The sequence below is a fragment of the Rhincodon typus genome, chromosome 7, assembly GCF_021869965.1.
Source record: "Rhincodon typus isolate 14 chromosome 7, sRhiTyp1.1, whole genome shotgun sequence".
Classification (NCBI taxonomy): Eukaryota; Metazoa; Chordata; class Chondrichthyes; order Orectolobiformes; family Rhincodontidae; genus Rhincodon; species Rhincodon typus.
Window position 1 is genome coordinate 72,175,040 of NC_063338.1, and position 15,021 is coordinate 72,190,060.

Here is a 15,021-nt window from a genome sequence, read left to right on the forward strand (position 1 = left end):
AGATGAATGATCCCTTTGTTTGGTACAGTGATCCCTCGTTCAAGATTCTCCCATAAGAGGATACAGTCCTTTCTTTATCCACCTTGTCAAGCTTCTCAGGATCATTTATATTTAAATCAAATTGCTTCTTCCTTTCTTTTCTAAACTCCATTTCACATTTGTCTCGACAGTCCAAACCTTTCTCATAAAACAATGCACCCAGTCCAGTTAGTAAACAAATAAACCCTGTAAAAACTGTCCAATACATTTATATTTTTCCTTACATAAGGAGACTGATTCTTTACACTGCATTCAGATGGGGTCTGACCAACATCCTGCATAACCAAAGTATATCTCCCGTTCTTTTGTATTCAAATCTCTTTGCAATAAATAATAAACCATTCTGGTAGACCCCATGTGCATGACTAAACAAAGACTTTATTTCAACTCCCCCTCCCACTCCTTGGACAAAATGTTCATCCCAGGCCTCCTCCAGTATCACAACGATGCCACCTGAAGGTTGCAGGAACAGCACCTCATATTTCGCTTGGGAACCTTGCAGCCCAATGGTCTCAATGTGGACTCACAAGCTTCAAAATCTCCCCACCCCCAACCTCATCCCAAAACCAGCCCAGCTTGTCCCCACCTCCTTGACCTGTCCGTCTTTTCTCCCACCTATTCGCTTCTCTCACCTCACTGACTTACCCCACCCCCACCCCCTACCTACCAGCCTCAACCCCGCCTCCTTGACCTGTCCATCTCCTCTCCACCTATCTGCTCCTTTATCCACTTTCTATCCACCTCCCCCTTTCTCTCTATTTATTTCAGAATCCCCTTCCCCTCCCCCATTTCTGAAAAAGTGTCCAGACACGAAACGTCAGCTTTCCTGCTCCTCTGATGCTGCTTGGCCTGTTGTGTTCATCCATGTGTACACCTTGTTGTCTCACTTTACTTCAACTGATGCTTTGATTCATAACAGACAGGCATCATCTATTTATAAAAGCTATCAGATCAGGAACATTCCAAATAACAGAAAGCCAAGATGTCTTGTGACTGGCTTTTGTCAAATTCCTCTCGCCACACCAAACTCCAACCATATTGAGGTCATCATTGATCAGACACCTAATTGAATGAATCATGCCTTTTATAACAACAACAGAAGTTGGTAATCTTGACCAAATGACTGACTACATAGCTCTTTAAACTACTTAATAAGCAACAAGACTAAATTAGAACATTACAGCGCAGTACAGGCCCTTCGGCCCTCGATGTTGCGCCGACCTGTGAAACCAATCTGAAGCCCATCTAACCTACACTATTCTATTATCATCCATATGTTTATCCAATGACCATTTAAATGCCCTTAAAGTGGGCGAGTCTACTATTTTTGCAGGCAGGGCATTCCACGCCCTTACTACTCTCTGAGTAAAGAACCTACCTCTGACATCTGTCTTATATCTATCACCCCTCAATTTAAAGCTATGTCCCCTCGTGCTAGCCATCACCATCCGAGGAAAAAGGCTCCCACTGTCCACCCTATCTAATCCTCTGATCATCTTGTATGTCTCTATCAAGTCACCTCTTAACCTTCTTCTCTCTAACGAAAACAGCCTCAAAACCCTCAAACTTTCCTCATAAGACCTTCCCTCCATACCAGGCAACATCCTGGTAAATCTCCTCTGCACCCTTTCCAATGCTTCCACATCCTTCCTATAATGCGGTGACCAGAACTGTACGCAATACTCCAAGTGCGGCCGCACCAGAGTTTTGTACAGCTGCAACATGACCTCATGGCTCCGAAACTCAATCCCTCTACCAATAAAACCTAACGTACTGTACGCCTTCTTAACAACGCTATCAACCTGGGTGGCAACTTTCAGTGATCTATGCACATGGACACCGAGATCTTTCTGCTCATCCACACTGCCAAGAATCTTACCATTAGCCCAGTACTCTGTATTCCTGTTACTCCTTCCAAAGTGAATCACCTCACACTTTTCCGCATTAAACTCCATTTGCCACCTCTCAGCCCAGCCCTGCAGCTTATCTATGTCCCTCTGTAACCTACAACATTCTTCTGCACTATCCACAACTCCACCGACTTTGGTGTCATCCGCAAATTTACTAACCCATCCTTCTACGCCCTCATCCAGGTCATTTATAAAAATGACAAACAGCAGTGGCCCCAAAACAGATCCTTGAGGTACACCACTAGTAACTGAACTCCAGGATGAACATTTCCCATCAACCACCACCCTCTGTCTTCTTATAGCTAGCCAATTTCTGTTCCAAACCGCTAAATCACCCTCAATCCCATGCCTCCGTATTTTCTGCAATAGCCTACCATGGGGAACCTTATCAAACGCTTTACTGAAATCCATATACACCACATCAACCGCTTTACCCTCATCCACCTGTTTGGTCACCTTCTCGAAGAACTCAATAAGGTTTGTGAGGCACGACCTACCCTTCACAAAATCGTGTTGACTATCCCTAATCAAATTATTCCTTTCTAGATGATTACAAATCCTATCTCTTATAATCCTTTCCAACACTTTACCCACAACCGAAGTAAGGCTCACTGGTCTATAATTACCAGGGTTGTCTCTACTCCCCTTCTTGAACAAGGGGACAACATTTGCTAGTCTCCAGTCTTCTGGCACTATTCCTGAAGACAATGACGACATAAAGATCAAAGCCAAAGGCTCTGCAATCTCCTCTCTAGCTTCCCAGAGAATCCTAGGATAAATCCCATCCGGCCCAGGGGACTTATCTATTTTCACACCTTCCAGAATTGCTAACACCTCCTCCTTATGAACCTCAATCCCGTCTAGTCTAATAGACTGTATCTCAGTATTTTCCTCGACTACATTGTCTTTTTCCTGCGTGAATACTGACGAAAAATATTCATTTAGCACCTCTCCTATCTCTTCGGACTCCACGCACAACTTCCCACTACTGTCCTTGACCGGCCCCAATCTTACTCTAGTCATTCTTTTATTCCTGACATACCTAAAGAAAGCTTTAGGGTTTTCCTTGATCCGACCTGCTAAAGACTTCTCATGTCCCCTCCTGGCTCTTCTTAGCTCTCTCTTTAGGTCCTTCCTGGCTAACTTGTAACTCTCAAGCGCCCTCACTGAGCCTTCACGCCTCATCTCTACATAAGCCTCCTTCTTCCTCTTGACAAGAAATTCAACTTCTTTAGTAAACCACGGTTCCCTCGCTCGACCACTTCCTCCCTGCCTGACAGGGACATACTTCTCAAGGACACGCAGTAGCTGTTCCTTGAACAAGCTCCACATTTCAATTGTGCCCAGCCCCTGCAGTTTCCTTCTCCATCCTATGCATCGTAAATCTTGCCTCATCGCCTCATAGTTGCCTTTCCCCCAGCTATAACTCTTGCCCTGCTTTATATACCGATCCCTTTCCATTGCTAAAGTAAACGTAACCGAATTGTGGTCACTATCACCAAAGTGCTCTCCTACCTCCAAATCTAACACCTGGCCTGGTTCATTACCCAGTACCAAATCCAATGTGGCCTCGCCTCTTGTTGGCCTATCTACATACTGTGTCAGGAAACCCTCCTGCACACATTGGACAAAAACTGACCCATCTGAAGTACTCGAACTATAGCGTTTCCAGTCAATATTTGGAAAGTTAAAGTCCCCCATAACAACTACCCTGTTACTTTCGCTCCTATCCAGAATCATCTTTGCAATCTTTTCCTCTACATCTCTGGAACTTTTCGGAGGCCTATAGAAAACTCCCAACAGGGTGACCTCTCCTTTCCTGGTTCTAACCTCAGCCCATACTACCTCAGTAGACGAGTTGTCATCAAACGTCCTTTCTGCCACCGTAATACTGTCCTTGACTAACAATGCCACACCTCCCCCTCTTTTACCACCTTCCCTGATCTTACTGAAACATCTAAACCCCGGAACCTGCAACAACCATTCCTGTCCCTGCTTTATCCGTATCTCCGAAATGGCCACAACATCGAAGTCCCAGGTACCAACCCATGCTGCAAGTTCACCCACCTTATTCCGGATGCTCCTGGCATTGAAGTAGACACACTTCAAACCACCTTCCTGCCTGCCGGTACACTCCTGCAACCTTGAAACCTTATTTATGACCTCACTACTCTCAACCTCCTGTACACTGGAGCTACAATTCAGGTTCCCATCCCCCTGCTGAATTCGTTTAAACCCTCCCAAAGAGCATTAGCAAATTTCCCCCCCAGGATATTGGTACCCCTCTGGTTCAGGTGTAGACCATCCCGTTTGTAGAGGTCCCACCTACCCCAGAATGAGCCCCAATTATCCAGGTATCTGAATCCCTCCCTCCTGCACCATCCCTGTAGCCACGTGTTCAACTGCTCTCTCTCCCTATTCCTCGCCTCGCTAGCACGTGGCACGGGTAACAAACCAGAGATAACAACTCTGTTTGTTCTAGCTCTAAGCTTCCACCCTCGCTCCTTGAATTTCTGCCTTACGTCCCCATCCCTTTTCCTACCTATGTCGTTGGTGCCTATGTGGACCACGACTTGGGGCTGCTCCCCCTCCCCCTTAAGGATCCCGAAAACACGATCCGAGACATCACGGACCCTGGCACCTGGGAGGCAACACACCAACCGCGAGTCTCTCTCGTTCCCACAGAATCTCCTATCTGTCCCCCTAACTATGGAGTCCCCAATGACTAATGCTCTCCTCCTCTCCCCCCTTCCCTTCTGAGCAACAGGGACAGACTCTGTGCCAGAGACCTGTACCCCATGGCTTACCCCTGGTAAGTCATCCCCCCCAACAGTATCCAAAACGGTATACTTGTTTTTGAGGGGAATGGCCACAGGGGATCCCTGCACTGTCTGCCTGTTCCCTTTCCGTCCCCTGACTGTAACCCATCTACATTTTTCCTGTACCTGAGGTGCGACTACCTCCCCGTAACTCCTCTCAATTACCCCCTCAGCCTCCCGAATGATCCGAAGTTCATCCAGCTCCAGCTCCAGTTCCCTAACACGGTTTCCGAGGAGCTGGAGTTGGGTGCACTTCCCGCAGATGAAGTCAGTGGGGACACTAGTGGTGACCCTTACCTCCCACATTCTACAGGAGGAGCATACAACTGCCCTAACATCTATTCCCACTGTTCTGAATTCCCAAACAGACAAATTAAAAAAAATATATATGTACTAGTAGCCTTACCAAATCAGCGCTCAGAACCTTTTTTTTTGGTTAGAGGAGGAGGATGGGTGGGAGACACTACCTAGGTAGTAATAGACAACACTCACCTGGATGGGCACAGTAAGAAGAAGACTCAAAAACCTTGACACCACCCAGACCAGCCTAGTTTACCTGATTGTCTCTGCGTTATTCACCTCGATATCCATTCTAAGAGCAGAGCACTTCTGCTTCAGAACGTGCTAATGCAGAATGCACTCCAACATCTCATATGAGTTACTTTTGCAGCTTCATTCTCTCCTATGTGATCAATATCAAGGTGGTCAAAGGAAACAAATTCATCATTAGAATATATTTGATGCCAACTGTCGTGGTTGTAACGAGGTCAGCCAGGATGATCTCATAGAATATGAATTCCTTGACGGGAGCTCTTAATCTGGTCTAATCAGGGAGCTCTGGCTGACAGATGTACATAGGAGTATCAGAGGTTCTGTTTGCTCTGAGAGCAGTCTCTGAGTGAGCTGGATCGGTGTCAAGGCCTCTCCATGTGTAAATAAAGGGTGACTTGGTGACAGGATACTAGCCTCGGTAGAATTATTTTAGTGGCAACAAGAGAAAAGCACATTCCTGAAGAAATTCACTTTCAACAGTTATCTTTGAGTTGGATTTCTGGCATCTTGCCATTATTTAGGAAACTTGACTCATTCAATCCTGTCATCAAAGACTGGGCCCAGCATGTGGAAATAATGTGTTATTTATTCCAGGCAATGACACTGGGGCAGATGAAAAGCAACAAGTAATTTTTCTGACAGCTTGGAACCGCAGGTTTTTCAGTTATTAGGAGTTTAATTTTCCCTGAGGCAGCAGATACTAAAACCTTTCAAGAGGTAATGAATTTACTTAAGGACCTCAAGCCTACTATAATTCTGAGATGCTCTCGGCAATGTGAGAGCCAGGAGAATGCGTATCGGTATTTTTGACTAGATGCTGAGAGACTGTTTGGTGCATGGGATTAATGATGTAACCATGCAAAAGTGCCTATTGGTGTGAAGCCCAATGGGACTTCAAACAGGCACTATAACTGGTTTTATTGTTGGAAAATGCAGCAAGTGGAGCATATGAGTTGTAGGCTATTCTGACAGAAGTGGACACCTTCACCAGTCTGACTGAAGAGCATCACTTGAGTGAAGGCAATTGCATATCTTGAACACAGGGACTCTAGGTCAGCCCATAGCAAAACCCGAGAACAAAGCTGAGCCTCAGCCAAATGGTTAGCATTTTCTTCAGGATCCAGGCCAGAAGCCATTGAAGTTGCTGGTGGTATGCGTACTCAAGATATCAAAAGAGTCCAACTGGACTTAAATTGAGTAAGACAATTCATAGACTGGTGTCCAAGAGAGTGCACACCCTGGAATATCCACCTATATCTGGTTTGGAACAGGTAAATTGCAAAACAACATCCAAATCAGAACCAAAATAAATGTTTGGTAAAATAGTCACCCAGTTTTACTGAAGGTCAATACTGGCACGGTTGTTTCAGTGATTACAGAACCAGTCTTTGACAAAATTCGCTCTGGATTCCAACTCTTAAGTTTGTGCAAGACCTTGGCTAGACCGGGAACCTGTACTGAGGAATATTCACTCATTAAGGATAAAACTTCAGTTCAAGTCTTTTATGCGAATCAGCTAGAAAGACTTAAAAAGGACCTTCGGGACAACTTATTCATGCAGAGGGTTTTGCATGTATGGAATGAGTTGCCAGAGGAATTGGTGGAGGCTGGTACAATTACATTTAAAAGGCATCTGGATGGGTACATGAATAGAAAGGGTTTACAGGGATATGGGCCAAATGCTGGCAAATTAGACTAGATTAATTTAGGATATCTGATCGGCATGGACGAGTTGAACTGAAGTGTCTGTTTCCATGCTGTACAGCTCTATGACTCTATGAGAATGATGGAAGTCAGAAACAAAAACAAAAGTTGCTGGAAAAACTCAGGAGGTCTGCCTGCATCTGTGCAGAGAAAGCAGAATTAACATTTTGAGTCCAGTGACCCTTCTTCAGAAATGATTGTAGCTGGGAAATTGTTGGCGTATTCACTAAAAAACAGGTGTGGGGAGGGTGTTGGAGTAAACGATAGGTACCAATTCCAAGCCCCACACACCAGACCTTGTCATCACATGGGCTGCTACCACAAACAACCCATTTTCAGCCACTAATGCTCCCAATTAGCAGTTATTCATTCTCTCATTCTGACTTTTACCCATTCCTTGTCTGCCCAACTGTTTTTTTTTCTGTCTCTCTGGGCTGTACTTCCACCAAACTTTTTTTTTTTCCCCTCCCCATCACCCCTTCTTTGGCATAAATACCAACCTTTTCCTCGCTACAATCAATTCTGCAGAAGGGTTGCTGGACCCAAAATGTTAGCTTTGCTTTCTCTCCACAGATGGAACCAGATCTGCTGAGTTTTCCCAGCAATTTCTACTTTTGCATCTAATATTTCCTTTCATGACTGTCACAATTTGGTCAGATAAAACCACTGTGACTTGTCTTGGGAAGTTTATCTGGGTTAAATGTACATTGCAGATGCAAGTGATTACTTTTGTTGATGGGGTCGAATATTATTGTCTGCTTGGGTGATGACACATCATCAAAATTGTATAGTTCATTTTAACAGATTATCACTCCCATAGCAAAGAAAACAAAACATCTATTCAAGAAAAGTCGTCTCAAATCTGGTGCTTTTACACATGGTAATGTTCAGTAGACCTGAAAACATAACAGGATATAATGGTAGCCTTTACCAGTTTATATTACTCAGACTCTGAATATTTTGGCAGGTCACCAAGTTTGGTATGTGTGGAGACTGCTTTCTATTCCTCCAATGCCCTGTGGTACAGATGGCTCAACAGATTAAGTAAATGAATGATTATATCAAAGCAGGTGTTTCCATTACCTACCTTTAAATACCATCAGCGTTAAGTAGTAACTGGAATCTTTTTCCTCTGTTCAGATTTACTTTAGCTTCTTTGTGCATGATCCACATTCAGGTTATTGTGTTGGCAACAGTTTATGGGCCCAGGTATAATAGCTGCGGCCAATTGTTACCTTAAGGGAAGCACATTAAGTCTAATTTTGTTACCTATTGAATTTCTTGGGCATGTAATATTAAAGTTGAATGATTTTACTGCAATACCAGCAGCACAAAAAACTTGGCCTGACCATCTCCAAATGAAACTGCATTAATCCAGATATTTATTGCAGTCATTCAGCTGGTTCAGCGACTTTTTGAAGCCTTATTGTTAAGTAACTTACCATTCATCAATGTTTACTATTCCATTACCTTTAACATATAAATATAGCATTGCCTAACCATACAAGGGATTAAATATTTGATATCAAGCCAAATGATCATGTCACTATTAGTCTGCCAGTCACTTAAACTCATTTGCCTTGTTGGATGAGATTTATGATTTATTTACTGAATTGTTCAGTGGGATATCAATGATAGCAAGGTATTCAGAAAATAAATATGCCTACATTTGACTTATCTCAGTTGAATCTATAATTTCAGCTGGAAATTCCTGATCCTTATAGACATAAGCGATTGACTGGCTCATAATTCTGCACAAATTGGAGAAGGAGGAATATGATAAATCTATTCCAACTGATTCATACAGTAAAATATTTTTAAAATTTTGGCCATGGCAATGAAATGATTAAAATCAAGCCATGTTTCATATTCTTTTTTCTGCATTGAATGCACAGCAATTTCTGGGGTTTGGAATGTACTAAAATTTTGTCTGGGTATGTTAAGGTTTCTTGAAACTCTTTACAACTGTTCAACTGCTTTGTCTTTTGACAGATCCATGAAACCTGAAATCTTTAGTGCATTATGAAATATACTTTTCCAACCTTTCATTCAAACAAGCTGAACAGTAAATAAGAGACCATAATCAGGCTACTAATGTCCATTTCCTTCTTTCTACATTACTATTTATGCTACGGATTTGAAAAACTCCTGAGAGCAGCCTTTTCATGTAAAGATAATGACCATGGTCTCCAAACCTATAGCCAATCAAAGGAAATTATAGTTTCTGGTACTTTGTGTTGGAAAATTTGTCAACTAATACATCTTTGATATTTACTTGCTGAGTTATTCTTACTTCTGAACTACTCAACTTGTGTCAATTATTTTACATTGCAGTCCATCCTCAGTATTATGGTTGATTAGTTTGTTCTCCAACCTATTTGGAAAGATGAGCAGTATATCCACCATATGCTTTTTCTGCTGTTGTTTATATGTCATGCATAAGATCAAGATTCAGGTCAAAGAAAGCTCAATTTTAAAGACAGTTACAAAGAGTAATCGGGAAACAATTTCAATAACAATAATTTGATCATCAGCATTCTCAAAGATTCATTATAATTTCTTCCCTTAAATTGCATTGACTGGTCCAAAAATTTCTAACTGCAAAAGGATAAACCAAAGGCAAGCAGCCTTCAGTGTCTGGGAGAACCATTTAATTCCTAACTCTGATTCAATCTGTTGAATTTCTACAGTTTTGTGGCATTATAGCTAAAGGAAACGTGTTGAAGTACTTTTATTTTGCAGCTTACAAGATGGAAATCAGTATTAAAAGTGCTTGTGAAGTAAATCAAGATGTTGCAACTCTACAGTTAATACTATAAGCAATGAAGTTTTCCTGGTAAATTATTCCCTGATTATGTTGGCTTAATTGTGCACAATGTCACTTATGAGTATATTCAATATCATTCTTCTGCAAAGTGACTAATCTTGAACTTTAATGCAAATTACATTTAGTGCAAATCAAATTTCTGCGATCCTTTATACTTTTATGAGAAAAACATGCCCCTAGTCCCAATCAAAGGAAAGCATGCGAGATCTTCTTCAACTGTGAAGTCTGATTGTTTCATTTTACTAATTATCACAAGAGCTGATGCAATGTCACAGGATCTTGCTCACCCTTGCAGCCTCCTAGTAAGATGAAGCCGCAATAAAATGTTTCTTGAACGCAGTTAATGTTTTCCTTATCTCAGCAGTTTCTGTAAATATTCTTCAGAAGCACAATAAGGCCAAGAATATTATACTACAGTCTAAAACAGAATATCACATTTTGAAGAAGAGTCATTGGACTCAAAATGTTAACTCTGTTTCTGTCTTCATAGACGCTGTCAGATCTGCTGAACTTTCCAGCACTTTATTTATATGTCAGATTTTCGGCATCCCCAGAACTTTGCTTTTGTCTTCAAGGACTGCCTAGGCTTTTTGTTGCACTTCGCCAGACCTTATTGTGTGAACGTTAACTGCTATGTTTTCTATGTAACAATTTATAGTACACATCAAAAATAATTAACAAGCCATGAAATTCTTTGGAACATGCCAAGATGTTAAAACTTATGTAAATACAAAAGCAAAGTACTGGGAAATTTTCCAAAGATGAAATAAAAACAGAAAATTGCTTGTATTCATTGTCTGGCATGAACTGTGGACAAAGAAACAATGTCAGAATTTCAGGTCGCTAACCCTTTGTCAGAACTGGGAGCGCTACTGAAGGAAATGGTTTTAAAATCATGAAGAGAATTCACTATTATCCTTTTTGTCAGTTAATTTCTCCAGTTTTCCATGCCATCACCGATATTCCCATCTGTTCTTTCATTCCTTTCTGTTTTTTCATGCCTGGATCGGAAGGGTTGTTTTTCTTTGTCCATTCAGAATGTCACATGTCTAACCCTTCATCACTCATTCAGGATGCCTTATCATGTGTAAAGTCACCCAGGACATGCTGCCAAAGCAGCAAAGCGACAGTACTGTACTGGTAAACCCTAAAACACTTAATTGTGTAAAAGTTACTGGTCTTGAGCATTTCAAACGGCCCAACATGTAAAACATTAGCCTTCATCTTGTTTTGCTGGAACCATTGGAAAGTATAGTTAATGGGCATACCTTGGGAAGAGAGATATGTGCGCGATCATTTTTTTTCTTAAAGGCACCTACTGTCCTATTCCTGGTGGGGTAAAATCAGGGATAGTAGGAACTGCAGATGCTGGAGGATCTGAGATAACAAGGTGTAGAGCTGGATGAACACAACTGGCCAAGCAGCATCAGAAGAGCAGGAAGGCTGACGTTTTGGGCCTGGACCTTTCCTCAGAAAATGAAGAAGGGTCTAGGCCCGAAACACCAGCCTTCCTGCTCCTCTGATGCTGCTTAGCCTACTGTGTTCATTCAGCTCGACACCTTGTTATTTGGGGTAAAATCAGGGTTTAAATCTGTCTGGAAAAATAGATATTATAGGTTGCTTGATATCAACATTGTTCTACTGCCTTTCCTATTGTTATAGTTGTAGAAATTTGTGTCAGTAAAGGCAAATATGAAGAGCAGCTAGTGAGAGATCTGAGAACGACCACAAGTTCAATTGTAAAGACTTGAGATTATACAAAGTTGCCACATTGGGCTCACGGGTCAAGTTAAATAAACACATGGCAACACAATCATTTGTTTAAATATGCTTTACTACATCATTCAAGCACTAATTTTGGTCTCAAAGGGTGTAACAGTATTTTATTGAATCTTTACCTCGACAATGGGATCCTTCATCAAGTCCATCCAGACAGTCATTTATGCCATTGCAGAGTTTGCTCATGTGAATACATCGTCTTGTCCCAATGCAGTCAAAGTGATTCACAGGACATGTAAATTCTAGGTGTCCAGTGCCTAGCAAAGGAAAGCAAAAATGTACTTTAATAAAAAAAAACTATGTTTCACATTTTCAGTGACAAGAGGTGCGGGACATTAGCTACCTAGGCTTCATTCTTTAAAAGTGTATATGTTGGCTTTAGCAACATGTAGCAAAACCTGGAAAGCAGATCATAGAACCTCTACAGAGTGGAAACAGGCCTTCCGGCCCAACATGTCCACACTGACCCTCGGAGCATCCCACCCAGACTCATACCCCTATAATCCACCTTATCTACATATCCCTGAACACAACGGGCAATTTAGCATGGCCAATCCACCTAACCTGCGCAACTTTGGACTTTGGCAGATAACTAGACCCCCTGGAGGAAACCCATGCAGACACAAGGAGAATGTGCAAACTCCACACAGACAGTTACCTGAGGCTGGAATTGAACCCAGGTCCCTAGTGCTGTGAGGTAGCAGTGCTAACCACTGAGCCACCATGACTGAATTGACTAGTTGCTACAAATAATGAGATGCAGCTCATAGGCAGCAGACTAAACCATTTCTTAAAATCATATACCACCCCAATCTAACAATGGTTAAAGAAAGACACATACTATTTCAGTGGTACAAAATCTATGCCTGGTCTCACAGAAAAATAGTATTTGATGAACTTCTGGGCAATATTGTTGCAGTACAAAGCAGAAGAATGTGCCACTTTAGTGACTGAACACAGAGGGCTAATATAGGGAGTAAGGCAATTTGGCATCTATAAGCTTGAGCAAATTGTGTGGTGTCAGTCATAACAAGATATTCTAAAGGAGATTAATGCTGTGTTACAAGTCCACCGGATCTGAGAAGACATCTGGCAAGGTGAGAGACCAAAAATAAGACACAAATCTAAATTCTGAATCTCAATATGCATGACATGTACCTACCATAACCGGAGATGAAAGAATAACAACTGTGACAGACTTCTCACTTCAGTCTATTTCTAAGTTAAAAGTAGTGTGACAGATGTAACCATGGCAGTGCTGCCATAAGATCAGCAACGTAATGAAGAGTTCACATGAATAAAAAATATGTGTACAGGAAAGGTACAGTTCTCAAACGAATGAGTTAATTACTATATTCTGTTATGATCTCAGACAAGACAGCCAAATTTATATTTCAATCTGGCTAAGGATAAGTAACTATTTTTAGAGTAGATAAAGTGAGAGATGTCATGACTTGGTAAGAGAATAAACCATCCATTTCTTTAGTTTGGAACAACAATAATATTTACTGTCCAAAATTAGAAGGATAATGAAATCTCCTATGCATACATTGTGGGCAGCACGGTGGCTCGCCACTGTGGGGAACTGGGTTGGATTTCAGCTTTGAGCGACAGCCTGTGTAGAGTTTGCACATTCTCCCCGTGTTTGCAGGACACATGGTTTCCCATCGGGTGCTCTTATTTCCTCTCATAGTCCAAAAATGTACAAGTTCGGTGGAATGGCCGTGCTAAATTGTCCATAATGTCTAGGGATTTGCAGGCTGGGTGAATTAGTCATGGTGTATGATACACTTTATATGCTCTATGGGTTGCTTGATCGCAGCTGTCTGTAACTTTATGTTAATTCTAGATGTTATAAAGTATAAAGTGCAGTCAAGACATAATCCATAGCAATACCATGATGTTAATAATATTGTATCAAAAATCTTATTAACCTCTGCACAGGATTACAAGTCTTCTTTTGAAGATCTAATTTTGGATCTTCCTCTAAAACTGCTCAATCACAAATTTTGTCAATGACTGCTCACTTTCTGATCTATCGTCCTTTACTGGGGCCACGCTTCCCTGGATTACTGGAAACTGCAGTCCAGCAATTACTCAACACCAGCTTCTCATAAACAGCTGTACCAAGTTATTACTACCCCTGGACTTTTCTTTCCAAAGTTCTAAACTGGCTCAGTTAGATTTCACACCCATCACTCTCCACTCTACTGAACTGTTAATGGCACTCAACTTCTTCAGGGTTCTCAAATTTTCCTGAGCCCAACTTCAACACTTATCTTCTAACTTCAGTTAGCTTGCTAACTTCTCAAACTTCTCCCTGGCCTCTAAAAGCATACATATATTCAACTGTCCTCAATTTCTCACTGAATCTAGAGACCCAGATTCGTTCAGCCACCTTTTCAGCAGTTCAGCTGAACAGATCTTTTCTGCACAGAGCACCTGTCTACTTCTATAACTGCCTATATTCTTTGTGCTATTGTGTGACCTATTGAAAATTTTGCAACAAGCTCTGTCCTATTGTTCAGCAGAACTAAACATATCGACACCTTGGAACTGTGTGTGGTTGGAACATTGTGTGTGCTTTACAGCACAAATTGCATTCAAGAAGTAATGGATTCCATCACAACTAGCTGCTGGCTGTTGAAATGCTGTGTAAACTGTTCAAAATCCAGTTTGCACAATGAACTGTTCGTAGAGACTGAACAAGCTTTTGTAATTCACTTAAATATTCATTACAACAGTCTGATCAGGTTCCTCGTAAATACTCCTCGGTCTCAATTTACTTCTGATACATCAATTCGAAACTCACAAAACAGATTGTCTACAACTATAATAAATATTGCTGATTTATTGCAGACCCATAAAAACCATTGATTGTAGACAGAAAGGCATGGTTAGCTTGAAAACATTCCTGAGAAAATTCTTTCATTAGTTTTGTTTATGTCAAAGGTTCTGGAACATTTAATGTTCAAAATTGCATTGGGTTTCACTCAACCTGATAATATCACAGTGTTGGAGAGAGAATTGAGGAGTCGCTCACTAGATTCTATTGGATCAGACATTTTATTTTTGATGCTCGACAGTCTCAACAATAATGTCTAACAAGACAGTGTAAACTGTACCTATTGCTATCATTGTAATGAACTGAGTTGGACATTACATGCTCAGAGATAATAAGAAATACAGATGCTGGAGTCAGAGATAACACAGTGTGGAGCTGGAGGAACACAGCAGGCCAGGCAGCATCAGCAGAACAGGAAAGTTGACGTTTCGGGGAACTGAAGAAGGGTCCTGACCCGAAACGTCAACTTTCCTGAAGCTCTGATGCAGCCTGGCCTGCTGTGTTCCTCCAGCTCTGCACTGGATATTACATGCTTCTCATGGGATA

General features: G+C 41.6%; 1 protein-coding gene across 1 annotated transcript in view; it reads right to left on the reverse strand.

Annotated features, from left to right (window-relative positions):
• Window positions 1-15,021, reverse strand: part of LOC109911043 (low-density lipoprotein receptor-related protein 1-like) — a 1,753,343-nt gene that overhangs the window by 1,258,564 nt on the left and 479,758 nt on the right. The window contains exon 3 of the mRNA XM_048599379.1: window positions 11,750-11,887. Coding sequence (XP_048455336.1) covers window positions 11,750-11,887 — 138 coding nt within the window. The remainder of the gene's footprint in view (window positions 1-11,749; window positions 11,888-15,021) is intronic.